We start from the raw sequence: 24,682 nt of genomic DNA, 5'->3' as shown, positions 1-24,682 counted from the left end.
CACCTCGCAGGTGAACTGCTTGCGATGGTCTCCGACCCACCCGGCGGTGTTTGTTGCGGGGGAAAGCAACGGCCGCGTCGCTGCGTGGGATTTATCGCGGAACTCGTTTTCCCCAGTGGCAGTGGTGTATTTGCGATCCGTCCCATCTGCAGCGGGGTGGGCGAGCACGCCTTCCGCGACAAGCGCGGTGAATGCAGGCTCGTATCGCAGCGCAGCCGTCACCAACCTTGCGTTTTCGGACGACGGTGCGTGGCTTTCGTGCGGCACCGCCACTGGCGAGATCCATCTGCTGCACCTGCGATCGGATCTTACGGTAGAGAATGCGGCGACGACGGCAGCCAAAGAAGTAAAGGCGGGCCCGCTATCTTGCGCGCGCAACGAGGAGGTAGCATTCAAGGATGGCTGTGATGACGCGACCGTGACTGCAGCAGCAGTCGGGCGTCATGCCACTTCCTCTTGGATTGACGCGCGGTTTGGCTTTTAGGTGGGACGAAGAAGTCGGGAGGAAATAAATGGAGTCCAGAAAAGGGGGAGAGCACCCGTGACGTTCCTTTTTTTTTTTTTTTCTTCTTAGTTTTTGTCGGCGTTTGTTTGCTTGCACTGTGTGTCGTTAAGGAAGATCATGCGGGTGCGTCATGTAAAGCAGCTGCCAATTTTCTTTTTTTTTTTTCTTTTTCTCTTTCTTCTTCTACAAATTTTTTTTTTTTTTATTATCTCTTTGATGTTTGCGGCCTTTTTTTAAACGGTTTTGTGTTGCCCCTTACAATCAACACATATCGGCTTCGCTGTTTAGAGTAAGTAGGACTTGAGGCGTGCATCCACCTGTCGTTTTTCTCCAGCCCCGTCATTTGTAGCTTCCACTCATGTTCCGTCTTGCGGGATGGCGACTTGCCGCCGTTGCGTCCATGACGCCTTTGCTGCAGAAGGCAAGTATCAGCAAGAAAGCAGAAGAAAATGCAACTGCCCAGCCTGCGAAGCGACGAATCGGCACAGTTGTGTCGTTTATGCATCGCCGTGGGTATGGCTTCATTCGCGAGTTGGAGTCTTCTCCGGGGAAGAAAAAAAAAACTCACGAGGCCGCTGCCGTGGCTCCAGCAGACGCGGACGCGCCAGGGAGTAGTGCGGCATCCAATTTTTTTTTTCCGCGATCATCACTTGACGGCGGGTTTTATGTGGCGGAAGGACAGACTGTCGCGTTTGATGTCCGGTTGCCGGAGCAAAGCAAAAATCTAAATGCGCGCCTTGCAGAGGCGAACATTTCTTCTTCCGCTGCCTCTGCCTCCTCAACACCGCCACGCACAGACGGTACCGACGAGGAGGTGGATGGCGAGCAGTCAAAGAAGCTCACTTTTGCTCACCGCATTCGTCTGTACGATGCTCGTGGCGGTAAAGAGAAGCCCGTGACACCCATAATGCTCGTTGGCTACGTTGAGAGCTGGGATCAGCTTGCAGGCAAAGGTGTCATTGCGGAATTGGACCTCAGCGGTCGTCTAAATGAGGATGCCCCTCGTTTCACTGTCGGTCTTGAGGACTTGGACCTTGCGGGGCACTCGGAGTTGCGACGCGGCCGCTACGTGCGTTTCTGTCTCGAATCTGGTGATCGCACTGCTGCGCGGCGTGTCATCATTGACCGCGGCGCGGAGAGGAAGCATGCGGCGCAGTTGTCGGCTGCTGCGGAGGACCAGGTGGATGGGAATGATGTACGTCAATACGGCACCGTGCGGGAGATTGTGGAGGGTCGATTTGGGTTTATTCTTCTCGATGAGACGGGCGAGTCCGTCTTCTTTCACATGAGCAACGCCGAGGGTGGAGTGGTCAAGCAGGGCGACACCGTCTCCTTCATCATGCGTGAGGTGACGCAGGGGAAACACGCAGGGAAGAGGACATGTCTCCGGGTGAGACGATGCGCCGCGCGGAATTCCACCTCGTCCGCGGGGGCGGCGGCGGGCAACGGACAGAAGTCGAGTGCCGCGCAGGATTTTGACGACGACGACGAGTTTGAATTGCTGGAATAAATAAATAAAAAAAAAAAATAAAATTGAATAGAGCAATAAGGAAAAGGACCGAGGCCGATTCGTAATGCAGGGGTGACTGTACAAAACGGAGGCAAACAAACTGGAGGGGCGAAGAGTAAAAACAAACGCCTTGCGTCACTAAATACGTATATCTATATATCTATATACATATTTATTTAATGAAGAAGAAATAAAAATAACGACAATAAAACAACAAGAAGAAGATAGGTTTGAGAAGCAAAGCGTAATCAGACGTATATATATATATATAGGGTGATAGAGGGAAGGCTGGGTGGCGGGGAAAGATCCTCCCGGATGTGTTTTTACCGTTTCTTTGGGGCTTTTATGATGATTATTTTTTCTCTCCCTGATTTGTTGATACTCGTCACCACAGGCCTTTTTTTTTTTTTTTGTGTGTGTGTGTATGTATTTATGTGTCTGTGGGGGGTTTGCTTGATTTTGTAATATACACATGCGCACACACACAGAAAAACAACAACAACAACAACAACAAAACAGGGTGAGATCTACATGCACACTTCTGCATACATGTGCTTACACGGTTACTCCACTCTCTCCACACTGCGTTTCCTAAGCATTTGGCAGACGACAACAGCAACGAGGACATATGGTGTCAAAGAAAGAGAGAGAAGGAGAGAGAGAGAAGGAGAGAGAGAGAAGGAGAGAGTACACGTGTGCATCAACACTTTTGTTTCTTTTCCCTTTTCTCTTTACATACAATATATATATCTGCGTGGATATGTACATGCGTATATGCGTGAGAGTGTCTGTCCCAAACAAAATTTTTTTTTTTCCGCTTTCCATTTTTTTTTTTTTTTTGTGTGTTTTCCCTTGATCTCTCGAACAGGGCAGGAAAAGCTTCTGTTTGACCAAAAATATAAAATTATTAAGGGCGAGAAAAAAGAAAAGAAAAAAAATCAACGAGCAAACAGGAGAGAACAACAACAAAAAAGGGAAATTATGCGATTTAAGAAATCATTCACATGCATCGACATGCATACGGAAGGTGAAGCAGCACGGATTGTGACGAGTGGTTTGCCACACATTCCAGGTTCGAATATGGCGGAGAAGAAAGCATACCTGCAGGAAAACATGGATTATTTGAGGCGTGGCATAATGCTGGAACCACGTGGTCATGATGATATGTTTGGAGCCTTTTTATTTGACCCTATTGAAGAAGGCGCTGACTTGGGCATCGTATTCATGGATACCGGTGGCTATTTAAATATGTGTGGACATAACTCAATTGCAGCGGTTACGGCGGCAGTTGAAACGGGAATTGTGAGCGTGCCGGCGAAGGCAACAAATGTTCCGGTTGTCCTGGACACACCTGCGGGGTTGGTGCGCGGTACGGCACACCTTCAGAGTGGTACTGAGAGTGAGGTGTCAAATGCGAGTATTATCAATGTACCCTCATTTTTGTATCAGCAGGATGTGGTGGTTGTGTTGCCAAAGCCCTATGGTGAAGTACGGGTTGATATTGCATTTGGAGGCAATTTTTTCGCCATTGTTCCCGCGGAGCAGTTGGGAATTGATATCTCCGTTCAAAACCTCTCCAGGCTGCAGGAGGCAGGAGAACTTCTGCGTACTGAAATCAATCGCAGTGTGAAGGTTCAGCACCCTCAGCTGCCCCATATTAACACTGTGGACTGTGTTGAGATATACGGTCCGCCAACGAACCCGGAGGCAAACTACAAGAACGTTGTGATATTTGGCAATCGCCAGGCGGATCGCTCTCCATGTGGGACAGGCACCAGCGCCAAGATGGCAACACTTTATGCCAAAGGCCAGCTTCGCATCGGAGAGACTTTTGTGTACGAGAGCATACTCGGCTCACTCTTCCAGGGCAGGGTACTTGGGGAGGAGCGAATACCGGGGGTGAAGGTGCCGGTGACCAAAGATGCCGAGGAAGGGATGCTCGTTGTAACGGCAGAAATTACTGGAAAGGCTTTTATCATGGGTTTCAACACCATGCTGTTTGACCCAACGGATCCGTTTAAGAACGGATTCACATTAAAGCAGTAGATCTGGTAGAGCACAGAAACTATTGGGGAACACGTGCGAACAGGTGCTGCTACGTGAAGGGTATTGAATGAATCGTTTTTTTTTATTTTTATTTTTTATTTTTATTAGTGCATTATTATTAAATTTTTTTTTTGTTTTGGGGTTTCAACGGTACCGCGTTGGGAGCAGGGAAGCGATAGCGGCCGGACAATTTTTTGCTTTTATTTTCATTTTCATCTTCCTACCCAACCCCCTTGGTTCCCACCGCTCGCGGCGGGGTCTTGTGGTTGGAGGAGTCCTAAATTCCGCCACCTCGTAAGTAATAAACATATTTCAATTCATATCTGAGATCAAAAGGTCATGTGAGCGGTCAAAAGAATATACACATATATATATATATATATATATATATATATATATATATATTTAACCAGAAGAGAACATCTAGGCAATTAACCGCCTCTGCTTTACCTTACCTTTCCCTGTCTTGTTTGGTTTTTATTATTGATAAACTGCATGATTCGGCCAGCGGCCCAAAAGATTATTATTTTTTTTTTTCTTGGATAGTGTTTTTGGCGTTGGGTTGAGGGAGTCGTGTGCGTGAGTGGGGTGGGGGGTGGGTCTGAGTAGATGCTGCGACGGACGGCCTGCACGCGCGGGGGCGCGGCGGCGGGGGATCCCCACCGCTACTCGGAGCGGGCGCAGCGCATTCGGCGGCAGGAGTTTTTCTTCCGTCAGCTGCGCCGCCTCATCATCCCGGGATTTTTGGCGTACGGGCTGTTTATCGCTCGCCCACAGGAGGGGCACTTCCTCCGCTACCTGGCGGAGCGGCGCCACCACGACGCGGCCTTCAACCGGCTCTTCCCTCCGCTGCCGGCAGGGCAGTCCGATGAGCGGACGACAAGGGAGGGGAGCACGCCGCGCCGAGGCGACTCCGGGTGGGGGTGGGTCGGTTCTTTGCGGCGGCAGGCGCGTGGTAGTGGTGGCGGCGAAGAGTCGGATGACGAAGCCCGACTGGCGCGCAGGCGTCTGTTGTTTGCGCGGGAACGTGCGTACTCGTCGTCTGACGGCGGCGAAGTGTTTCGTTCCATTGACGCGGCGCAGCGGGCGGCTGAGTTGGCGTCACGGCGGGAGCATCCACCGATGCATCTTTTGAGCCAACAGCTGCAGGAGCTCATGGGAGCATCAAAGTCGTATGAGGCAAAAGGCTCGGCTGAGGCTGCAACTGTCGTCCTGCCTGTGCGTTTGGAGTTTAAAGACCGCGTTTTTTTTTCAACGGCGAGTGTGGTTTTTACAGACAGTACAGGCGCATCCGAGCGTCGTCTTCGCTTTTTTGGCGTCTGTGGAATGATGTGGTGGGAAGTTTAGGCGTCGTATTTGTTTTTCTACTTTCATTGGGTATATATAAAACATTCATATATGCATACACCGCACGGGTTGTGGGAGAGGTTTTTCCCGGAACAAACACACGTCTTCTTTTTTTTTTTTTTTTTTACTTTGTTCTTGGGCTGCTGGTGGTGGTGGTGGTGGATTTATTGTTTTTCCGGCGGTGCTGCGGTGTGTGTGTGTGCGTGACTTCACCCCGCTCGTAGGCTTTGCGTTCGTTGAACGCACATCTAGCGCAGGGAGAAGAAGAGGTGGGAGGTTCTTAAGGAGGACCTTCCCCGCCCATCCCTCCCTTCTTATTTTTCTTCTCCCCACAAAACGAAAACAAAACAAAAACAAAAAATAATAAAAGGATTAGGAGAAGGGGAGAAAATGGATCACGTCGATGTTGCCGGCACGCGGGACATGGGGTCAACACCATCCCTGACCGCCCTGCAAGTCATCATACCTTACGGTAGCAATAGCAATAACAATAACAATAATAACAACAACAACAACAACAATTTTTATAGTGGCGGTGTTTGCTTTACGCGTTGCCCATCACTCACGGCGAATGTCACGCGAAGCCTCAGCGTTAGTTGTGGCGGCGATGGCAGCAGCTTCTCAAACGTGTGGTCACTGGCGAAGCCGACGTTGGACCCTTCGCACATCCGTTTTTGCCCAGAGGGTTGTTGGGTGCCGGACGCGCAGGTGATGACATGTATGGCGCACGAGTGTAACGTTTCCTTCTCTCTCTTTAACAGAAAACATCACTGCCGCCTCTGTGGGCGACTCTTTTGTGCGGCCTGCTGCTCGCACGTCATCACAATTCGTAGTACGCGCGGCGGTTTATCTGCATCTTGTGCGTTGTCTGGCGCGGAGGGACAGGAGACGGCTACGTCGCTGCCAGCCATTTTGGGTGCTACCGACGACAATTCTGCGGGAGGGGCATCCAGCAATCCAAATCCCTCCAGCTTTTATCCGTCACAAGCACAACTAGTACAGCAACAACAACATTCTACATCTCATTTAGAACCCACCGCAACAACAACGACGCATCGCATTTGCTCCGCATGCTACTACGAGATTCAGCTGGTTGTGCCCCGTCGGGATCAAAATGGTGAGGTGCGGCGGAGGTGCCGGGGCGAACTAAAAATGTTTCAGTGGTCACTTCTTGTTAAGGTGCTCTCGTACCTGAGCATGCATGATCTCCTGGAGGCGTCGCTTGTGTCCTCTGATCTTTACTTTATATCAAGAGACAACGTCATTTGGTATCAGTACAACATGGCCCAGCGCCGACAGAAGGAGGTGCAGCTGCGAATTCCACCGAGGCGTCAGAATTCGTCACTTTCACTCCGCAGGCGATTTCTTCAGCGACAGAAAGAGCCCCTTCGGGCATTTGGAATTGAATTTGGCGACGTCTCTTCGTCCGACGCTTCCAAGCGTGTCATTTCGCTTCATGCACGGTACAACTTCACGCAGTTTTTAGACTTTGCACGTCGGCAAGAGATGGCACGGTGCAGGGGGCTCTCCTCCTTTTCCGTTGCTGCTCGCACACTCTTTTCCAGCCCGCTAAAAATTGCCATTATTGGCTCCATGGGTGTTGGGAAGACGCTTTTAGTGAGGCACTTTGTAGTATCGCACGAGAATGGCGGTTCAAGTGGAGGGAGGATCTCGCCAAAGTTGGGGTTTGTGCGCTATGCGAAGATGGTGCACCTCACAGGCAGTTTGGCCGCCGACGTTATGCTTCACATTTACGACATATCCGGTGAACTGCGCTTTGAGGAGCTGCGGCGGTTTCTTTGTTCGAATTGTCATGCGGTCGGTCTTTGTTACGATCCACGACGCAAATTCACACTTGTGGAAGCGGCCGATGTTATGATGGGCGTAGAACCCGCCCTTGGACCGCAGCCTGTTGTTGTGTGTGGCATCCTTTGCCCCGCAGAACCTGCGAGACAAGACTTGCATGAGGCAGCAGGAACGCAGGAGTTGGAGGTGACGGAGGTGGACGCAAGCGGTATCACCGTGCGTGGGCGTGGGTCCCTGCAGTGCGCGTGGGACAACAGTGAGTGTCTTTTTCAGCAACTTGTTCAGTCTCTTTTAGACCGCCTTGCCATGGCAACCGCCACATCGTCCGTTGTCAGCGCAGCGTCTACTGCACTTTTGGCGGGTGATGAGAAGGAGGCCACAGTAAATTGCAACATCGCGCAGGAGTTGCTGCGAATCACTCTGGATCCCTCGCCTCTTGACGTGCTGATGGACAGCAATTAGGAGTTGAGGGTTTTGGGTGTGGTTCCAATCCCTTTTTCTCTCTCTGTGTCCATTTCTTTGCTCTGCATGCATGTGAGTAGGAGTAAATATCGGCGTTCCCTTTTTGATTTTCTTTATTGCTCGTGTGTTCCCTTGCTTATGTGTATGGGACAACAAACACACGCATCCACACAGAACGGGGGGCATACAGTGCAATTCTCTTGCGCATGGGGTTCTTTCAATCCCAGAGAGCACGAGCGAGACAAGATCTTCTCTAATGCAATCTTTTTTTTTCTTTTTTATCATGTCTGCGCAAATTACTATGTGTTGTGTTGTATGTATGCGTTTATCTGCACTTTTTTTTTTTTCTCTTGTGTCTTTCTGTCTCCCTCCCTCTCTCTTTCTCACAATCGCTTTTTGCGTCTTTTTGCTGCTGCTCGGTGCACGTGAGGGATATCATCGTACCCATTTTTTGTTGTTGCTGTTGTTGGTGTGTTTGTTCTGCCGCACCGTTGACGCGTGAGGGGTGCAGTGGGTTCCGCCCGCCTTGCAGAACACACTGCGTGAGTATTTGTACCGAAATAAAAACCAACAAACAAACAAACAAGCAAAAAAAAACAGCGAGAGCGTCGACGGCAGGAAGATTGTCAAAGAGGCGGGGTGGGTGGGTGGGAAACGGCTTTCTGCAACTCACCTTCTTCCCTCGTTGCTTTTCCCTTGAAGTTCAGGGTGCGCAGATAGCAGAATATAAAAAGAAGAAGAAGTGGGGGGTGGAAAGAAAACAACAAGGCGGCAGAGAAGAGCATCCATCATTATTACACGCGTTAAGGTGGTGTGGGTGGGTGGTTTTGTCATGTCCACCGTCGACAAGGCCTTCTTGGCAAAGAAGGTCATCTCCTCTGATGGTCCCTCGCCCAAGGAGGAGGAACACAATGTGTCACTTGTTGACTGGTGCGTGGCCGGTATTGAGCCTGAGGAGGAGGCCAACAGACGGCGGTCGGTGCTGGAGCACATCAACAACATTGTGCGTGCGTGGATTCGCTCGACCATGATCACAGAATTTCGCATGCCGGCGGAGGCGGCTACACAGGTGGAGGGGCGCATCTTCGCCACGGGTTCCTACCGCTACAATGTCCATGCGTCTGGCAGCGATATTGACATTGTCCTCATCGCGCCAAACCGCATTACCCGTGAGCACTTTTTCAATACACTCGCCCCACGTCTACAGCATGAGCCGCGTATTACGGAATTACACTGCATTCGGGACGCACGTGTGCCTCTTATTGCGATGGTGGCAGACGGGATTGATATCGATTTGTCCTTTGGATCAATTCGACAAGATCGTGTGCCAGAAGTTATCACAGACGATTTGTTACAGGGACTGGATGATCAATCTGTACTAAGTTGTAATGCGGTGCGTGTGGCTCATAACATTATGGATCTTGTTCCCCATAAGGCATCATTTCGTCAGGCATTGCGTTTTATCAAAGCGTGGGGAAAAGCACGGGGAATTTACAGCAACACGTTTGGGTTTCCCAGCGGTATTGGATGGGCTATTCTTGTTGCCTTTGTGTGTCAATGCCACCCGAATCAGAACGCCGCTGGCATTGTAGTACGCTTTTTTCGTATATATCACTCATGGTTCTCACCAAACCCACAAGAAAGCGGTAGGGAAAATCGAGCCATTTATTTAACCGAAACAATGCGAGTCAAAACAAACCTTGGTCGCGGTTGGGATCCACGTGAGTCCAAGTCGGATGCGATGGCGCTTTTCCCTGTTCTCACACCGGCCGTTCCATACGGCAACGCATGCTTTAACGTGACATTGACAAATCTTCGACAGTTGTGTACCGAGTTTGCACGTGGACATGAAATCTGCAGTTCAAGCCTTGTTACTTCCGCTGAAGAGGCCAAGTCACGGTTTGGTCCGCATGGTATTTGGAGTAGACTACTAGAACCTGTGAAGTTTTTTGGTGAGCACAAGTATTACTTGCATGTGCTTGTATCATGTACAGACGCAGAGGCATATCAGGGTTACGTGGATGCCGTTGAGTCGAGGATCCGTTTTCTTTGGGCTGGTACAGCAGAGTCACGAGGATATGCATTGGAGAATATTCGGCACGTGCGAATACGGCTCAATCCACGGCGTTATGAAGCTCCAGAGGAGGTTGAGACACGAGCTCGTCTCCTCAAAAAGACGTCTCGTAGCAGCGGTGGGGGCAACGGCTCCATGGAAGTGTCTTCTCATCAAACTTCCGGGGCGGTGGACGACTCTTCTTCACCAAAGATATTTAGTTGTCATTATTTTATTGGCATGTCTGTGGATCCGAAGGCAACTTCAGGGAAAATTTATCTTGCTCCCAGCATTAGGGCTTTCCACGGCATTGTAAGGCAACTACGGCAGTACAAGGAGGGAATCACGCGACTTCCTGTCATTACGGTCGAAGACATATCAAAAATACCCGCGTTTGTGAAGTCTGCAGCCGGTTTCAAGGAAACTGTGGTGGTACCGGATGCGGATCATGCGGATGATGCAGCATCTCTCGCTAAGGCCCATGTTGAGAATGGTGCGCGCAGCACCGTAGCTGGAGAGAAGCGTACTCGTGAAGAAGGCGAGTTGAAGCACGACGCCGACGCAGCAATAGAGAGTACGGTTACTGAAGCTTCTTCACCATCTGTGGCAAACGTTTCTGGGGTACTTCATGGGAGGACAAAGAGTGGAGCGGCGAATAACACAGCAGTTGACGAGGATGAACCTGATTTAGAAGAGGCCCTGGGTCTTGGGTTTTGAAAGAGCGATGCGGGCATATTTATTTATATTTTAAAATATCTTTCACTTAGTTTGAGATTCTTGGAGTTTCGTTTTCCCCTTCACACTTTCCACTTGCTTTTTTTTTTTTTTTTGGGTGAGTGGGTGGGAGGGAAACGTGGTAGAAGAAATTCATATTGAGGGGGTGCGTTAACGGTGCTCTTCCTCTCTCTTTCTGTCTTTCTCTCTGTGTCTGTATGTGTGTTAGCAATGATGCGGTTGAGCAACCTACTTTTCCGATGTATAACGTCAGGGTACTATGAAGAAAAGCTGCAGTCTTGTGTGTGGTCAGCGGCGTGGCTTCGTCAGGCAGAGGAGGAGGCCGCTCGGGAACACAAAATCACGCTGTATGATTTAATGCAACGGGCCGGGAAGGCGGCATTCGACGTCTTTCGCCGTGAATATCCTTCATCGAGGCACTGGCTCATTTTGTGTGGGAGTGGGAATAACGGTGGAGACGGGTTTGAGGTTGCTCGCCTTGCCGCGGATGACAAACTACGTGTGACGGTGTTGGCTGTCAAGGGAACAAAACCACTTCCTCCAGAGGCTTCCGCCGCGCATGCCGCGTTGTTAAAGCGAGGTGGCGTGAAAATCCACGATGCTGGCCAGTGGAAAGAAACGGAGCTGGCGGAAGATGTTGATTTGGTGGTGGACGGACTGTTGGGCACAGGGATCACCGGGGCACCGCGTGCTGATTACGCGCGTTTAATCGATTTGGCCAACGCCCTTCCTGTACCTTGTGTGTCTATTGACATTCCATCCGGTTTGAATGCCGAAACTGGATCTGTTGAGGGTGTTTGTGTACGAGCAGAACATACGGTCACATTTATCGCATTGAAGCCAGGCCTTATAACTGGTCAAGCACGAAACTACACTGGTACCTTGCATTATGACTGCCTGCAGCTTGGGGAATGGATGCTGGAACCAAAGCGTCAAAGTCAGCTTTTTTGTCGCCGAATTGTGAGTTCACATCTAAAGACGATATTTGCTCAAACACCATCCCCATGTGCAAATAAGGGTTCGAACGGCAGACTACTTCTTGTTGGTGGTGATCACAACTTTGGTGGGGCGATTATTATGGCCGCTGAGGCAGCATTAAACACGGGTGTCGGTCTTGTTCGCGTCGTTACGAGGTCAGCGCACATCGGCCCAATTCTATCCCGTTGTCCGGAGGTGATGGCCTATGATTCCGAAGAATGTTCCCTGTATGATCTAATTCAATGGTCGACGTGTGTGGCTGTGGGGCCGGGCGTTGGGCAGGCTGAATGGGGTGAAAGTATCGCCTCGCGGATTATTCACGATCGTAAATATTTTACAGAGAAACCTTTTCTGCTTGACGCGGACGCACTAAACTTATTTGCGAAAATGGTGTCATCAGGGGAGGCAAAAGGATATGGACTACTTGAATGCAAAAAACAAAAAACGGTCATCACACCCCACCCAGGGGAAGCCGCGCGGTTGTTGCAGTGCACTATTGAAGAGGTGGAAAAGGATCGATTTCAGGCGGCAAAGAAACTGGCAGACCTTTATGGATGCACAGTACTGCTGAAGGGGCCCGGCACAGTAATCTACGCCGCCGAGGATGTAGATATCTCTGTCGATGCATTAAATACCGAACATGGTATTCTTTCCTCGCGTTGTATTGTATCAGACGCGGGGAACAACGGCATGGCTACCGGTGGTTTTGGAGATGTCTTGACGGGTGTTATTTCAGGATTTTTGGCACAAAAGTTTTCAGTTTGGCAGGCCACGTGTGGAGGATGTCTTGCCCACAGCACCGCAGCTGATCTCGCGGCAGCAGCACAAGGGGGTGTACGTGGGCTGAGGGCAACATCGCTATTCGAACATATTTTAACCTGCGTCAATCCCTTAACTGAACGGCAGTGCGTGTCCCTGAAGACCAGGAGGAATATCGATGACTGCGATGGGAGAGGTGAGCCTCAGGGCTCCGAAAAAGTGTCTAAAGTGGAAAAAAGCGTAAAATAGGGACGGGCGTAGGAAGAAGAAGAAGAATAAGGACAAAAAAAAAAAAGGGTGTAGAGGAAATTATGGATATGAAGTATATATGTATATATACACATATATATATACATACATACATGTATGGAAATTTGAGGGTCGGTTTTGGTTTTTTTTTTTTTTTTTTGCGTTATCGTTGAAAGTAGACATGACGTGAACTTTAACTTTTATTTATTGGTTCTGTTTCTGTCTGTCTGTGTGTGTGTGTGTTTGTAGGACTTTTTTTTTCCACTGCGATGTTTCTTTTTATTTGTCCTGCACAGTTCCTACAGTATAATTGGGAAAAGGGGAAACAACAACAACAACAACAACAAAAACAACAACAAAAAGGCAGAGGAACACGAAAAAGGAACGCCCTCACAATAACATATTTAACGACGAATAAAACTTGGACACACGCATAACTAAAAAGAAAAAAAAAAAAAGATATATATATATATATTGATAAGGGGAGAGGGAGAGAGGGAGAGGGCGTTATTTTGAGTGCAATTGTTGTCTTGCCTTTTAAGATGAACAGAGAACAATGCGGTGACGCCAACAAGAAGGTGTCTCCTTCCAAACCGAACCGCAGGAGCAATTCTTCGAGGAATGCTAACATGCATGAGGGTAATAGTGATGCAGGGGATGGGATTCAGAGGAAAGGCTCTGAGCGGAAAGAAAAGAAGGAGAGGGAGGGAATAGAGCCTCGTTCACCACGTCCTTACGTTAGGGAAAAGGACTTTACCGATCTTGTCTACATGCCGCGTACACTTACGGCTCTTTTTATTTTCATAGTATTTGTTCTTCTTATGATACGTTATTACTACCTTCCCCAAATGGGTGTGGTGGCTAATGTGAAACTTGGATTGGCAGCTTCAGCATTTTCTTTTATTGTTTTTGGGGTTATTCATTTGCCGGACTCGTTGCTAGTGCGACCACATCCATTTGTGTGGCGTGCTGTATTGGCCAGCGGTGTGCTATATGTTGCACTGTTGTCATTTTTGTTGTTTCAGAATTTAGAGACGGTACGTGCCATTATGGGTCTTTACGACCCTGCGTTGCTTGAGGCATTACCTGAGCGTCAATATGCGGAGGACTGTCGTATTTTCACTTCAAGTGATCCATATTTATTTATTCGAACTGCCTGTGATATTTTTATTCTTGCTCATTTTATTGGTTACTTTGTAAAAACACTTATTTTACGGGATTGGCGCTTTGCCACATGTGTATCCATTACATTTGAGATCATTGAGATTACACTCCAGCATGCCCTTCCAAACTTTAAGGAGTGTTGGTGGGACCATCTGTTGTTAGATGTGCTCCTGTGCAATGGCGGTGGGACGTTACTTGGGATGTTTGCTTTGCGGAGGCTCCGGGCAAAGAAGTATCACTGGGTTGCTTTACGGAACATTAAAGGATACAAGGGGAAAACGCGACGTATTCTTGGTCAGCTTGGCCCACGCAGCTTTGAATCCTATGAATGGAATGTGTTTCATGACCCAAAGCGGTTCATGCAGTTTCTCACGTTGTTGTTATTAATATCTTTGGCGGAGGCAAACTGTTTTACAATAAAACATATTTTGCAAATGCGTCCAAACTACCACCTTGTCATTTTGCGTCTTGCGCTTTGGGGTCTTATTGCCATGCCGGCCATACGCGAAATTTACACGTACATTAACTCGAATAATTCAAAGATGACAAGGCTGGGCACAACGGCGTGGGTGGCGATATCGGCACTTCTTCTGGAGACGATTTGGATTGCCAAGTTGTCGATGGAGGGAGGCTACTTTCAAGAGCCCATGCCGGTTTATATAGCGGTCCCTTGGATGTGTGCCCTCTTTCTTTTTTTTGTATGGTTTGTATTGTTTTTTTGTGTGGTTTCCCTTCGACAGCGGCAGGAGCGGCGTGGGGTGTGGTATGCTTTATCAAATCTTTTCTTTTACGCCGGCTGTGGCTGCGTTGTGGCGGTGGTCATGATGGGGATGCCGGACCTGCAGCTTGGAAGAAAACGCTTTGAACGATTCATGGCACCATACGAACATCGGGTGTTGTTTTGGCGGGAATAGAGCAATAAAGAGAGAGGATGACAACAACACCACTACCAACACCACCAACGAATAAAAAAAAAAAAAAAAAAAAAAAAAGGAGGGGCAGAGGAGGGGGGAAGGGACACCGGATGTTAATTACCGGCGACACGTGCTACCAGAAATAAAGACACCGGTGACGTTTCTTTTTTCTTTTTTTGGGGGGCGTGCGGGGGTTTCACTGGAGCAGCAATGATGCCTACAAAAACACTGTGAATTGTCTGTATTTTTTTTTTTTTTTTCATTTGATGCGCATTCACTGGAGGAATGGGATGGACGCCTCTTTGGTGAGTCTTTTTTTTTTTTTTTTTTTCAAATTTCATTTTATTTAATTGCGCCTGCGCACCTGTAATTAGGGGACCTACCGCTGTGGATGAATATGCCTGTCTGTGTGTGTGTGGGCTGGGGGAGCCACGAAGAAAAAACCAACAACAACAACAAAAACAACAACACACGTTTAAATCAACGTGGGGGGTGACACGGATGAAGACGAGATGGAACCTTTTGACTGGAATAGGGGATTGACTGGAGCGACAATATGACTTATTTTTATTTTTATTTTTCGGTGGTAGCCTTTGATGCATGTTGATATCTACTATTATTGTTATGATTACTATTATTATTATTATTCTGAAGATGATGATTATGTTTTTTTTTTTCTTTTTTTTTTCTCCCCTACTGGTCTTCTTGTTGGTTGTTCGCATGTAATTTTCATTGCCTGTCGCACACGTCACACACTCCCCGTCTGTCTGTCTGACTTTTTTACAGTTTGTGTGCCTCTTGGACGAATGGTTTTGCCGCTGCTTTTTTTTTTTTTTGGGCTTTGCAGCGTGACGGTGTCTGAAGTGCGGGCTTCTGGGACAATATTGTGACCTGAATCCCCACGGAAATTTTCATTTCCTTTTTTTTTTTTTTCTTTTTGTTTAAAAGAGGGACCGACAGGTGGGTGGCTATATTATATTATATTATTTTTTTAAAGTTATTCTCCGCGGCTGCTAGCGGGATGAGGCCGTTGCTTATTTTTGGCCTGCGTGGCACCCTCGTGGAGCGCATCCACGCCAGTCGTGTGCCGCTTGGCATGCCTGATGGCGCCATGACTGTCGGTATGAGTCGTGTGTGGCTGCGGCCAGGGGCGCTTGAGACGCTGCAGGCGCTGCAGGAGCACTGCACACTTGCCGTCTGGAGCTCAACGACCGCCCGAAACACGGCGCCGGTGATGGAGGCGGTCTTCCATGTGCAGAGCGCAGCGCCGAAGGTGCGGTTTGCGTTTGTGTGGTCTCGCGAGCACACGACGTCGGATGAGTTCCGCCGCACGAATCCCGCCACGCGTGACGACAAGCACGCGACCGTGAAGGACGTGCGGGAGGTGTTCCGTCGCTTCCCGGACATCGCGACCCCACAGAACACAATTCTCGTTGACGACACCCCCAGCAAAGGCAAGCACAACGCGGCAAATTTTTTGTGGCTGGAAACATGCGAGGAACTCAAAATTGAAAACGCGGGGGTGATGCCGGCACTGAGGCGGTTTGTGGAGCAAACATTACTAGCGGAAAAGGAGGACGTGAGGCGACTGCTCCCCGTACGCATTCCGTGGGCTTGAGAACCGTAAATGATTTTAGAGTGCCGCTTCTTTGAGGAAGGAGAGAGACAGAGAGACAGAGCCTCTCTTTTCCTCTCTTTATATATATATATGTGTGTGTATGTGTGCACATGTGCCCCTACGCACATTCATAGCCGACATGAGAGTTGTTGGGTCTCATCTCCTTTGCCCATTTGCGCGGCATCTCCTTTATTGCCTTTGCCACCGGTTTTTTCTTTTCTTTTTTTTTTTTTCTTTTTTTTAAATTTTTCGGACACTGTTCTCTCGTGTGTTTTTATCGCTGATGCACACAAATGACCAAAACCCCTTTTCCCACCTCTCTTTCTTTTTTTTTATTTTTTAAAAATCTTTTTCTTTGCATTTCTCTTGCGGGTCCACATGTAATTTATGTGAGCCGACGAAGAAAGAAAAGCACCACGCACTTTGCGACGGCGTGACGAGAAAAACAAGTATTCATCTCAAAGAGACATCACACAACAGCAGCACAATTCCTCCATCTTTTATAAAGTAAACAAACAGGCAAATAAGAAGAAGCAGCAGGAGGCGGAGGAGGAAGAAGGGGGAAGGAAGGCAGAAAAAGAGAGAGGGGCGGGGAAAAAACAACAACAAAAAAACAAAAAAAAAAAACAAAAAAAAAAAAAACACAAGGAACAGAAGGAGAGTCAAATTTGTTGGTGGTTTTTGTTAGACGAAAGGGGCGGAGATGTCTTTTGAGGTGGCGGATGTTACAACTGAGTTGGACCTCTCGAAGCTCATCAGCTTCTCAATGTCTTTTGAGCCCCTTCAGCTGCTCTTTCAGAGAATTCTCCAGCGCACCAAGAATGTGGAGTCAGACAACGAGCGACAGGATGACGAGATCAGTGAGCTCAGGGACGCCTTAAAAAACCTGCAACAGCGGGACGCGGAGCGAGAGGCACAGCTGCAAGAACTGCTTCAGCAACAGGAAGAACTGCGTAAGCAACAGGAAGAACTGCGTAAGCAGATGGATCTTGAGAAGCAGGCTACTGAAGACGTGAGCAAGGAAGGGGACGTTCCGCCTGTGGATACAAGCCAACTGTGGGAAGAGATAGATCAAATCAAGCGTCACATTGGAGAGTTTCATCGTCCTGGTCGTCGCCACACAATTGAGGAATTATACCACGCCCGCAAACGAAAGGATAGTTTCACTGGCGTGATGGATGTAAAGCCGCGAAGGTCACTGGCATCCATCACGCAAATTGGTGATGTGTCGGAGGAGACTGGGACGCCAGTGGGGGATGTTATCTTGGGCCGTGCGAGGGAACAGCTCGAGGTGAAGGACGAGGAGCAGCCGGTGATGCCTTTGCCAGAGGAAGGTGACTCCCCTGGTGAGTCGGTGGAGCCGCCACTTCGTGGCAGGAAGGAAGAAAAGTATGTGCTTCAGGTGCCCGAAGAGGGGATGCGGTCACAAGAGCGAGAGGAAGGAAAACATCCCGATTCAAGTAAGGAAAAACGGGCGGGTGGTGATTTGGAGGTTCCTTCTTTTTTAGGAGATGGAAGGGACCGGTCAATGCCCTTTCGGACGGACTCACCGTTTCCTGCGGAAGGGTCAGGGCTGATTCCACCCGGTGCGCTGAAGGACGTTTCTCCTACCACCAGTTCTCTAGCGCATTCAAGAGAACCGTCGTCACGTTCTGGCAAGCTCTCCTCGATCTATGACCGATTGAAGCAAGACGGCAAAGACATTGAACACCTCAACCGGGTCGTGGCAGAGATGCTGAACGAGATGAAGGACCTTCATGCTGATGTCGATTTTATGCGAACGGTCAACATGGGCGAAGAGGGCGTGGAGAAGCCAGATGTGACAGATCCAAATGCGACAAAGGAACGTGCGGATTTACGTCGTCGTGTGAAGGCTCTGGAAGATGATGTTAGTCGCTTGCAAGGAATTGTTAGTTCATTGGATGTGCATGCCGCACCGGTGCCTGATGCGAAACCGGCTTTTGAGGCTCCTCGCATTTTGTCAATTATGGATGGCATGAAAGGATTGAAGGAGCGCATGGACGCCCTGGAAAAAGCCCAGGAGCGCATGGGTAACAAAATGGACGGTCTTATGAACGCGGCAATGTCTTCTGGCGCTGAAACTGGAGCAACTCCGTCTCAGCTGGGCGTTTTGGGCGCAGCCGTGAACACAATTGAAAAACAATTGGCGGATCTACAGCGGCTTGGCTTGCGTAATTACGATACTGATCTGGAAGAATTACGAAGGGCCGTGGATAAGTTAATAAGAGACACGGAGGCACTGGAGAAGACATGTCTACTACTAGATGAAAAGAAGGAGGACAAGGGTGATCGACGTCCTTCAACTGTGGCGCCGAAGAGCGAGGGGGCCGATGCCGCTCCCATGCAAGCCCCGCCGAGTGTTAAGGATACCAGTGATTCTTCCGCTGCAGTGCTTGATGATTTGCAGCGTTGTCTGCAGGACATGCAGCGTCGCATGCTCCATACGGAGACGAATGTGATGGATCTTAACGAGCAGAAGGCCGATCGGGCGGCGTTTCAGCGACTTGCTGACGAATTGAAGAACTTGCGACAGTTGCTGGAGCTTGGAGCGGGTAGGCGGGGGGATGAAGATGCCGCTCAGTCGGCTTCTGCCGCGCAAGGGGAGTTGATGCAGGCATTAAAAGAGCAGATGGCAGAACACGTGCAGAATTTTAACATGGTGCGTGACGGCACCACGAATGAATTGGATGCGTTGCGGGAATACATTGAGCAGATCGATCACCGCAAGGCGGATGCCATGCTTGTGGCGAACAAGGCTGAACGGGACTATGTTGAAAACGCCTTGGAACGATTGATGCGAGAGGTGGAGCACGTCCTCAACGCCACCAACGCTGGTCTCATTGACACGCTTGACAAATCCCTCAATGTACTGCGTGACATGCTGGAAGGCAAGGCGACGAAGCACGATATGGATAACCTCCGTCGGCTTGTCAGCGAGGATCACATTGCGGGTGGGGCACCCGATGCACTCGCGGGGTTCAGGGGCTTCCGTTGCCTGGGCTGCAATCGCCCAGTAGAGACGATGCGGCCGCGTGTGATGGGCAATCGACTGCAACCGTTTGTAAACCGACTGCCGCAAAATCACCCGGGCGACCCCATCGCCGCTCGCATCCAGCAAGGACCCTCCGCCGCCTCTGACGGTATGCACGCCGTTTCAGACGGCGGCTAGTCACGTGAGCCAAGTGCGCATAATATGAAACAGTGACTGTGCGCGTGCCAGTGGTGGTGGGTGGAAGTGACGGATGTAAAACATTTTTTTTTTTTTTTTTACTGTACGCCTTTTTACACGACCACAAATGGTGGGCAAACAAACAAACAAACAAAAGCCTCAATCATTTGAAGCGGAGCTCATCCCTTCATGGACCTCTTTTTCTTTTTGCTATAAAATATATAATATACATATATGTACAGCCATGTATATTTGTTGGTGGTGTAAATGGGAGAGAAGTAAATGGGAAAATAAATACGCACGGAAGTGAAAGTCTGTCTTTACGTTTTAAGTTGTGTGTGTATTCAATGACGGCGTGAATAATACACGCAACCTGCAACGGCAACAAGAGGAATAATAAAAAAACAAACAAACAAACAAAAAGAAAAAGAGAAAAAGAGAGCAAAAAAAAAAAAAAAAATGAACAAGAAGGAAAGAGAAGGGCAGTAAAGGGGACAAACAAACAAACAAAAAAAAAAAAAAGGAAGAAAAAGAAAAAAAGGGAGGAAAGTGTTATTTATCACATATTATTTCATGTAATTAGTTGTTGTCTACATTTCGTCAGTAAATCCACATTTATGTCTTTGTGTGTGGCATTTATGGATGCTAAAAAGGGGAAACGCTGCATTTCTTCCTTTTCTTCTTTCTTTTTTTGTTGTTGTTGTCCCTGATGTTCTTTCATGTCATGTCATGTCATGTCATGTCATGTCATGGTTTTATTTATTTATTTATTTATTTTTTTCTTTTATTTTTCCCACCACCCAATCTCAATCTCAATCCCAATCCCCCATCCATTTCGGTGCTGCCTTGACTTTACATGCGGCCTTTTCCCCTTTTCTCTCTTGCATGGACGGACGTATTTTTACGGTGAAGCAAACATGTGACTTAATGTGCCTTTTTTCTCCTTCTCCTCCTCCTCCTTTTCTACTTTTTTTTTTTTTTTTCTTTTCTCCTGAACACTTCGTGGTGCTCCGTGAATGGACGCGCACGAGTGCAACTGCTTGTGAGTCATTTCCCGAAGCAATCGTCCTCGTGGCGCAAGGAGAGTCAAAGCAACAAAAACCAAATCACACACACAAATAAAACAAACAAACAAACAAACGAAGAAGAAAAGGAAAAGGAAAAAAAAAAAAAAAAGGAAAGAAAAGGAAAGGCGTGTGGTGACCGTGGAACGCGAAGGGAAAAAGAGGCCCCACTTATCCACATCCCCACCCCCAAAAGTCATTGGCATACATTTTATTTCTCAGGGAAAAACACATAAGCACACACACATATATATATACATATATATATATTTTATATACGTACGTACGTACATTCGCACAAGTAAATATATCCGTTGGGAGAAGGGCCGGTGTTATTTTTGCTTTGAGAGGGACGGTTCCTGCGTGTGGTGAGGAGGCGGGCCAAATAACGGGAGAAGGAGCAGCGGTCAATAAAGAAGCAAAGGATTGTGTGTGTGCGTGTGTGTGTTTCAACAGGTACGACAACAGTAACACGAAGGGATTTTCTTTTCTTTTCTTTTTTCTCTTCTTTTTTCTCTTATTTAAATAATAAAAAAAAAAAAAAAAAAAAAAAAAAGAAAATTATTATTGCCTTCACTTTTCCATTATTTTTTTTTTCTTTTTTTTTTTGTTATTTGTTTGGCTATTTGTTGTAGTTGTTGTTTTGTGGCACGATGCCGTCAGGAGGAGACCCGAGGAATCTTATCGTCAATTACATCCCGACGCCTGTCTCCGACGAGTCTCTGCGTGAAATGTTTGAGAAATTTGGTACGCTCGTTTCTGCCCGTGTTATTCGTGACAAGAAGAGGGATGGACACCCAAAAGGGTACGGGTTTGTGGTCTACGCGGACAGGGAGTCCGGGCTTCGTGCCATGGAGGAGATGAATGGGTTTAAAATCCACAATAAACATCTGCGCGTGTCTCCCGCGTTCGGCCCGGGGAATGCGCAGCCAAAAGGTGAGACGGGCGATGCTGCCATAATGCAGGCGAACAAGACGGGCGAACACTGGCCGTCCCTGCCGTCACCCCAGCTATGCGCCCCGCTCCCGTATTCCGTGGATTGCACGGACGTGGACCCCAGAAATGAGCCAGGCGCCATGCCGTTTCAAGGCGTGCCGCCCGTTTCTCTTTCACAGGCGGTTTGCACAACTCCTGTGGCCATGCAGCCACCGACCGTAACGATTTTAAATGCCGTTCCCGTTCAATTTTACGCAGCATCACATTTTGTTTTGGCACCAACATCAAATAAACCGCAGATGGTAGCAACGGCTGTACATCCACAGGGTTCCATCACGTCGCCGCATTCACCACCCGCCACACCTTCGCCGCCGGTGATCGTATTCCCTAACGCATCTGTTGGTAATAACAGAAACCATGCACGTATAAACAGTACGGTCATGAAGAAGAGCAGTAGTAATATCAGTCTTATCCATAATGCTGAAAGTGGCATCGTGGGGGTACCGTCGCAGTTGGCACCTACGATTCAAAATGAATCTTCATACCAGACCTTGATACGGCCGGTCTCTTTTCCACCTTCCATTCCAATCTTTCAGCAGTCGGAGCCGATGGTGCAGGGATGCAACTCGTCTTTCCACTCATCAATGGGATCTATTGATGTGGTGAGCATCACTGCTGGCAGCAAGCCGTTGGAGGGACTGAATGGGATCCTTGTGGAATCCCCCATAATGTCTCGTTGATTCCTGCACCTTCCGTACCGCAACGTGCGCTGGGGGCGAGGCAAAATTTTTACACGGACTTCACTGAGGGAGGAATTTATCCAATGAGCATCGAGAGCTGGGAACGAACCAACCAACGAGCCAACAAAATGATAAATAAATCAAATAACAAATCAACAACAAATAATCAAAACCAAACAAAAAACAAAAAAAAAAAAAGCAAAACAACAACAACAAAAAACAGTTGGAAGAGAGAGAGAGAGAGGGAGAGTGAAAGGGGGAGAGGGGCAGCTGTGCACGGACAGGACGAAAGAACCGTGGTATTGCCTCTCCGTCGAGTATACTCATACCCCGTAATACAGCTTTGCACAGATACATACATTGGTGTGCAGATGCAGGCAGAATAATTAGTCTTATGTCTGCAATGTAACCACCCGTTGAATATATCTATATATTGTATACTCACATACATACACACATACATACACACATACATACATACACATACACACTCTTGCAGCGCATACATGCATAAATAACGTGGTGAATTAAAGGCATTCACTTCCATCCACCTTACGAAGCGGTGGAGGAATGACAACAAAACAAAACAAAAACAACAACAACAACAAAAGAGTAAAAACAAAGTTGGGGGAGGGCGAGGGAAGAGGAGAAATTGAACGGTACGACATTTCATTAGAAGAAACGAGTGTGCGAACATTCAACAACAACAACAACAACAACACACAAAAAAAAAAAAAAAAAGAAAAAAAAAAGAGGAAATTAGAAGGCGAAATATCGACAAAAACGAAACAAAACAAAACACACATAAACATACACACACACATATAAATAAATAAATAAATAAATAAATAAATAAATAAATAAATAAATATGCATGCATGCGTGTCCATTTTGACTACTGGATGAAACAAAACAAACAAATAAGAAATGAGGGGTTTACGCATGAGCTGGATGCGGAAGGGGAAACAATTTTTTTTCCACCTGCAGATGTCGTGCATTCGATTCAACTACCCGTGACAAGGCGTCTTTTTTTAAATTTTTTTATTCTTGAGATTTTTTTTTTCTTTTTATTTATTTATTTATTTATTTAATTAATTCCTTTTCTGTTTGATTGTATCGATATTTAACTTCTATTTTCTTTTTCTTTTCTGTTTTTGTGTTTGTTTGCTTTTTTTTTTTTTTTTGTCTTGTTTGGCTGCATTTTTATCTTATTGCTGTCGTTGTTTCCTTTTTTTTTTTTTTTTCTTCTTTTGTGTTCTTCTTTATTATTATTATGAATGTTAACCGCCTTTTTTTTTTCTTTTTTTTTGTCATTGATGGTATTTTTTACTCCTCTTTTGCCCGCATACATGCGGCTGTGGATAGGCGGGTGTATTATACGTTTACTATGCTGTGGAGAGTATACATATATATATAATATATATATTATGTGTGTGTGTGTGTGTGCTTGTGTGTATTTTGGGTTAGCCTCTCAGGGTCTTTATTTATGCATTTCAATGCATGCTTTATTTACCGCTCTTTTTTTTTTTTCCCTTTATTTTAAGTATGCAAGTATGAGTGTATGTATGTGTGTGTGTGTGGTGTAAGTATGTTTGTGGTGGTTTATTTAATTGCGTGATTTACTTTTTTTGCTTCTTTTTTTTCTTTTCTTCTTTTCTTCCCCCCTTCCCCCTCCCATTACCCCATCCCCCCTTTTATTATTATTATTATTCTACTTGGCTTTACTCAGTATCCATGGTAAATATAAATAACTGCGTATTTATGCATGTATGCATGTATACAGATTTTATATTTACGAATTTTGCAGATTTGTTTTACGTGAGAGGATTTGTTTTATGTTGTTAATTGTAATCCCTGCACAAACCTCTCTTTTTCTTTCTTTCTTTTTGTTTGTTTGTTTGTTTTTCCGTGGGTTTTCACGTATTGGCTTATGACTCGTGCGTTGTATTTTTGGTTTTCTCTTTTTTTTTCTTTTTTTTCCATTTTTTCTCTTTTTTTTTTTTTACGGCGATGACATTTTTTTTTTTTTTTGTCGTTGTTGTTGCTGAGCGCTCCGCTGAACTGACGAGGAGGGAAAAAGGAGGGGAGGCCGCAACCTTCTTTCTTTCCTCTCCACCCTTCCCTTCCCTGAGCAACAGCGATGCCGTGTGCTCAAGTTCGTGACGGGCCAACGGGTGCGCGTGTCGGCACACCGGCGGGGTCGCATGCGTCGGTGATGGGAGGAGGAGGAGGAGGGAATATGAGGGGACGGGACGGTTGTGGGGGGGGAGGGCGGCTGCCAGCGATTGGGGGGGGGGGGAGGGGGACGCACCCTTTCACGTGAGAAGACACCCAAACTTACACCTGCCTAGAAGTAATATTTATTTATCCCTGCTTTTGTATGCACATACAGCCTCTCTCTCTCTGTCTCTCTCTGTCTGTCTGTCTGTGAGTGTGTGTGAAGGCGGCATGTTTTGTCCATTTCGACTTATTCACCCGTTTGCTCTGCTGTCAAAAAGATCTTCTTTTTTCTTTTTTTTTTTCTTTTGATTTTATGTTCCTACGTGCTTCTTCTATTGCTTTTAACTGTTCTTCACCGGGGAATTTTTTTTATTTCTCTTGTGTGC

At 47.4% G+C, this 24,682-nt stretch overlaps 11 protein-coding genes across 11 annotated transcripts, besides 58 other annotated features; all 11 read left to right on the top strand.

The window, feature by feature from the left end:
• On the top strand, positions 1-484 carry Tc00.1047053506795.100 (uncharacterized protein; the record flags this gene model as incomplete). Its single annotated transcript, XM_806196.1, has 1 exon — positions 1-484. A coding segment is annotated over one exon (484 nt), but the record flags the coding sequence as incomplete, so codon positions are not given.
• Positions 1-4,749: a sequence feature (heterozygous, Esmeraldo-like haplotype).
• Positions 654-709: a microsatellite.
• Tc00.1047053506795.90 (hypothetical protein, conserved) lies at positions 864-2,015 on the top strand (the record flags this gene model as incomplete). The annotated part of the gene is made up of 1 exon (XM_806195.1): positions 864-2,015. The coding sequence occupies one exon, from the start codon at positions 864-866 to the stop codon at positions 2,013-2,015; it is 1,152 nt and encodes a 383-aa protein (XP_811288.1).
• Positions 2,011-2,040: a sequence feature (AT_rich).
• Positions 2,507-2,529: a microsatellite.
• Positions 2,654-2,703: a microsatellite.
• Positions 2,819-2,864: a sequence feature (A-rich).
• Tc00.1047053506795.80 (proline racemase) lies at positions 2,997-4,061 on the top strand (the record flags this gene model as incomplete). Its single annotated transcript, XM_806194.1, has 1 exon — positions 2,997-4,061. One exon carries the CDS (start codon positions 2,997-2,999, stop codon positions 4,059-4,061), a length of 1,065 nt encoding a protein of 354 aa, XP_811287.1.
• Positions 4,137-4,167: a microsatellite.
• Positions 4,173-4,194: a sequence feature (AT_rich).
• Positions 4,221-4,586: a mobile genetic element.
• Positions 4,419-4,466: a microsatellite.
• Positions 4,671-5,408, top strand: Tc00.1047053506795.70 (hypothetical protein, conserved; the record flags this gene model as incomplete). Its single annotated transcript, XM_806193.1, has 1 exon — positions 4,671-5,408. One exon carries the CDS (start codon positions 4,671-4,673, stop codon positions 5,406-5,408), a length of 738 nt encoding a protein of 245 aa, XP_811286.1.
• Positions 4,693-4,716: a sequence feature (GC_rich).
• Positions 4,750-9,151: a sequence feature (haploid, Esmeraldo-like haplotype).
• Positions 5,742-5,768: a microsatellite.
• Tc00.1047053506795.60 (hypothetical protein, conserved) lies at positions 5,799-7,676 on the top strand (the record flags this gene model as incomplete). Its single annotated transcript, XM_806192.1, has 1 exon — positions 5,799-7,676. The coding sequence occupies one exon, from the start codon at positions 5,799-5,801 to the stop codon at positions 7,674-7,676; it is 1,878 nt and encodes a 625-aa protein (XP_811285.1).
• Positions 5,885-5,929: a microsatellite.
• Positions 8,013-8,061: a sequence feature (GA-rich).
• Positions 8,241-8,271: a microsatellite.
• On the top strand, positions 8,509-10,446 carry Tc00.1047053506795.50 (poly(A) polymerase, putative; the record flags this gene model as incomplete). The annotated part of the gene is made up of 1 exon (XM_806191.1): positions 8,509-10,446. The coding sequence occupies one exon, from the start codon at positions 8,509-8,511 to the stop codon at positions 10,444-10,446; it is 1,938 nt and encodes a 645-aa protein (XP_811284.1).
• Positions 9,152-24,682: a sequence feature (heterozygous, Esmeraldo-like haplotype).
• Positions 10,462-10,485: a sequence feature (AT_rich).
• Positions 10,675-12,450, top strand: Tc00.1047053506795.44 (hypothetical protein, conserved; the record flags this gene model as incomplete). The annotated part of the gene is made up of 1 exon (XM_806197.1): positions 10,675-12,450. The coding sequence occupies one exon, from the start codon at positions 10,675-10,677 to the stop codon at positions 12,448-12,450; it is 1,776 nt and encodes a 591-aa protein (XP_811290.1).
• Positions 12,525-12,569: a microsatellite.
• Positions 12,775-12,809: a microsatellite.
• Positions 12,896-12,926: a sequence feature (AT_rich).
• Positions 12,993-14,528, top strand: Tc00.1047053506795.40 (phosphatidyl serine synthase, putative; the record flags this gene model as incomplete). The annotated part of the gene is made up of 1 exon (XM_806190.1): positions 12,993-14,528. The coding sequence occupies one exon, from the start codon at positions 12,993-12,995 to the stop codon at positions 14,526-14,528; it is 1,536 nt and encodes a 511-aa protein (XP_811283.1).
• Positions 14,582-14,606: a microsatellite.
• Positions 14,841-14,880: a sequence feature (AT_rich).
• Positions 14,973-14,998: a microsatellite.
• Positions 15,090-15,109: a microsatellite.
• Positions 15,140-15,176: a microsatellite.
• Positions 15,437-15,471: a sequence feature (A-rich).
• Positions 15,498-15,524: a sequence feature (AT_rich).
• Positions 15,550-16,146, top strand: Tc00.1047053506795.29 (hypothetical protein, conserved; the record flags this gene model as incomplete). Its single annotated transcript, XM_806198.1, has 1 exon — positions 15,550-16,146. One exon carries the CDS (start codon positions 15,550-15,552, stop codon positions 16,144-16,146), a length of 597 nt encoding a protein of 198 aa, XP_811291.1.
• Positions 16,355-16,388: a microsatellite.
• Positions 16,472-16,493: a sequence feature (AT_rich).
• Positions 16,672-16,732: a sequence feature (CT-rich).
• Positions 16,741-16,788: a microsatellite.
• Tc00.1047053506795.20 (hypothetical protein, conserved) lies at positions 16,850-19,336 on the top strand (the record flags this gene model as incomplete). Its single annotated transcript, XM_806189.1, has 1 exon — positions 16,850-19,336. One exon carries the CDS (start codon positions 16,850-16,852, stop codon positions 19,334-19,336), a length of 2,487 nt encoding a protein of 828 aa, XP_811282.1.
• Positions 19,472-19,491: a microsatellite.
• Positions 19,735-19,876: a sequence feature (T-rich).
• Positions 20,054-20,088: a microsatellite.
• Positions 20,091-20,121: a microsatellite.
• Positions 20,270-20,326: a sequence feature (A-rich).
• Positions 20,453-20,527: a sequence feature (T-rich).
• Positions 20,639-20,669: a microsatellite.
• Positions 20,882-20,923: a sequence feature (A-rich).
• Positions 20,931-20,961: a microsatellite.
• Positions 20,985-21,045: a sequence feature (A-rich).
• Positions 21,054-22,076, top strand: Tc00.1047053506795.10 (RNA-binding protein, putative; the record flags this gene model as incomplete). The annotated part of the gene is made up of 1 exon (XM_806188.1): positions 21,054-22,076. The coding sequence occupies one exon, from the start codon at positions 21,054-21,056 to the stop codon at positions 22,074-22,076; it is 1,023 nt and encodes a 340-aa protein (XP_811281.1).
• Positions 22,244-22,298: a sequence feature (T-rich).
• Positions 22,305-22,340: a microsatellite.
• Positions 22,520-22,566: a microsatellite.
• Positions 22,650-22,684: a microsatellite.
• Positions 22,775-22,797: a microsatellite.
• Positions 22,801-22,828: a microsatellite.
• Positions 22,901-22,947: a microsatellite.
• Positions 23,143-23,170: a microsatellite.
• Positions 23,210-23,328: a sequence feature (A-rich).
• Positions 23,482-23,504: a sequence feature (AT_rich).
• Positions 23,505-23,531: a microsatellite.
• Positions 23,617-23,672: a microsatellite.
• Positions 23,695-23,735: a sequence feature (A-rich).
• Positions 24,031-24,080: a sequence feature (A-rich).
• Positions 24,294-24,381: a sequence feature (C-rich).
• Positions 24,470-24,503: a microsatellite.

The sequence above is a fragment of the Trypanosoma cruzi genome, genomic scaffold (genome assembly GCF_000209065.1).
Source record: "Trypanosoma cruzi strain CL Brener 1047053516739 genomic scaffold, whole genome shotgun sequence".
In the NCBI taxonomy this organism is placed as follows: Eukaryota; Euglenozoa; class Kinetoplastea; order Trypanosomatida; family Trypanosomatidae; genus Trypanosoma; species Trypanosoma cruzi.
This window is presented reverse-complemented; position numbering and strand designations above follow the sequence as displayed.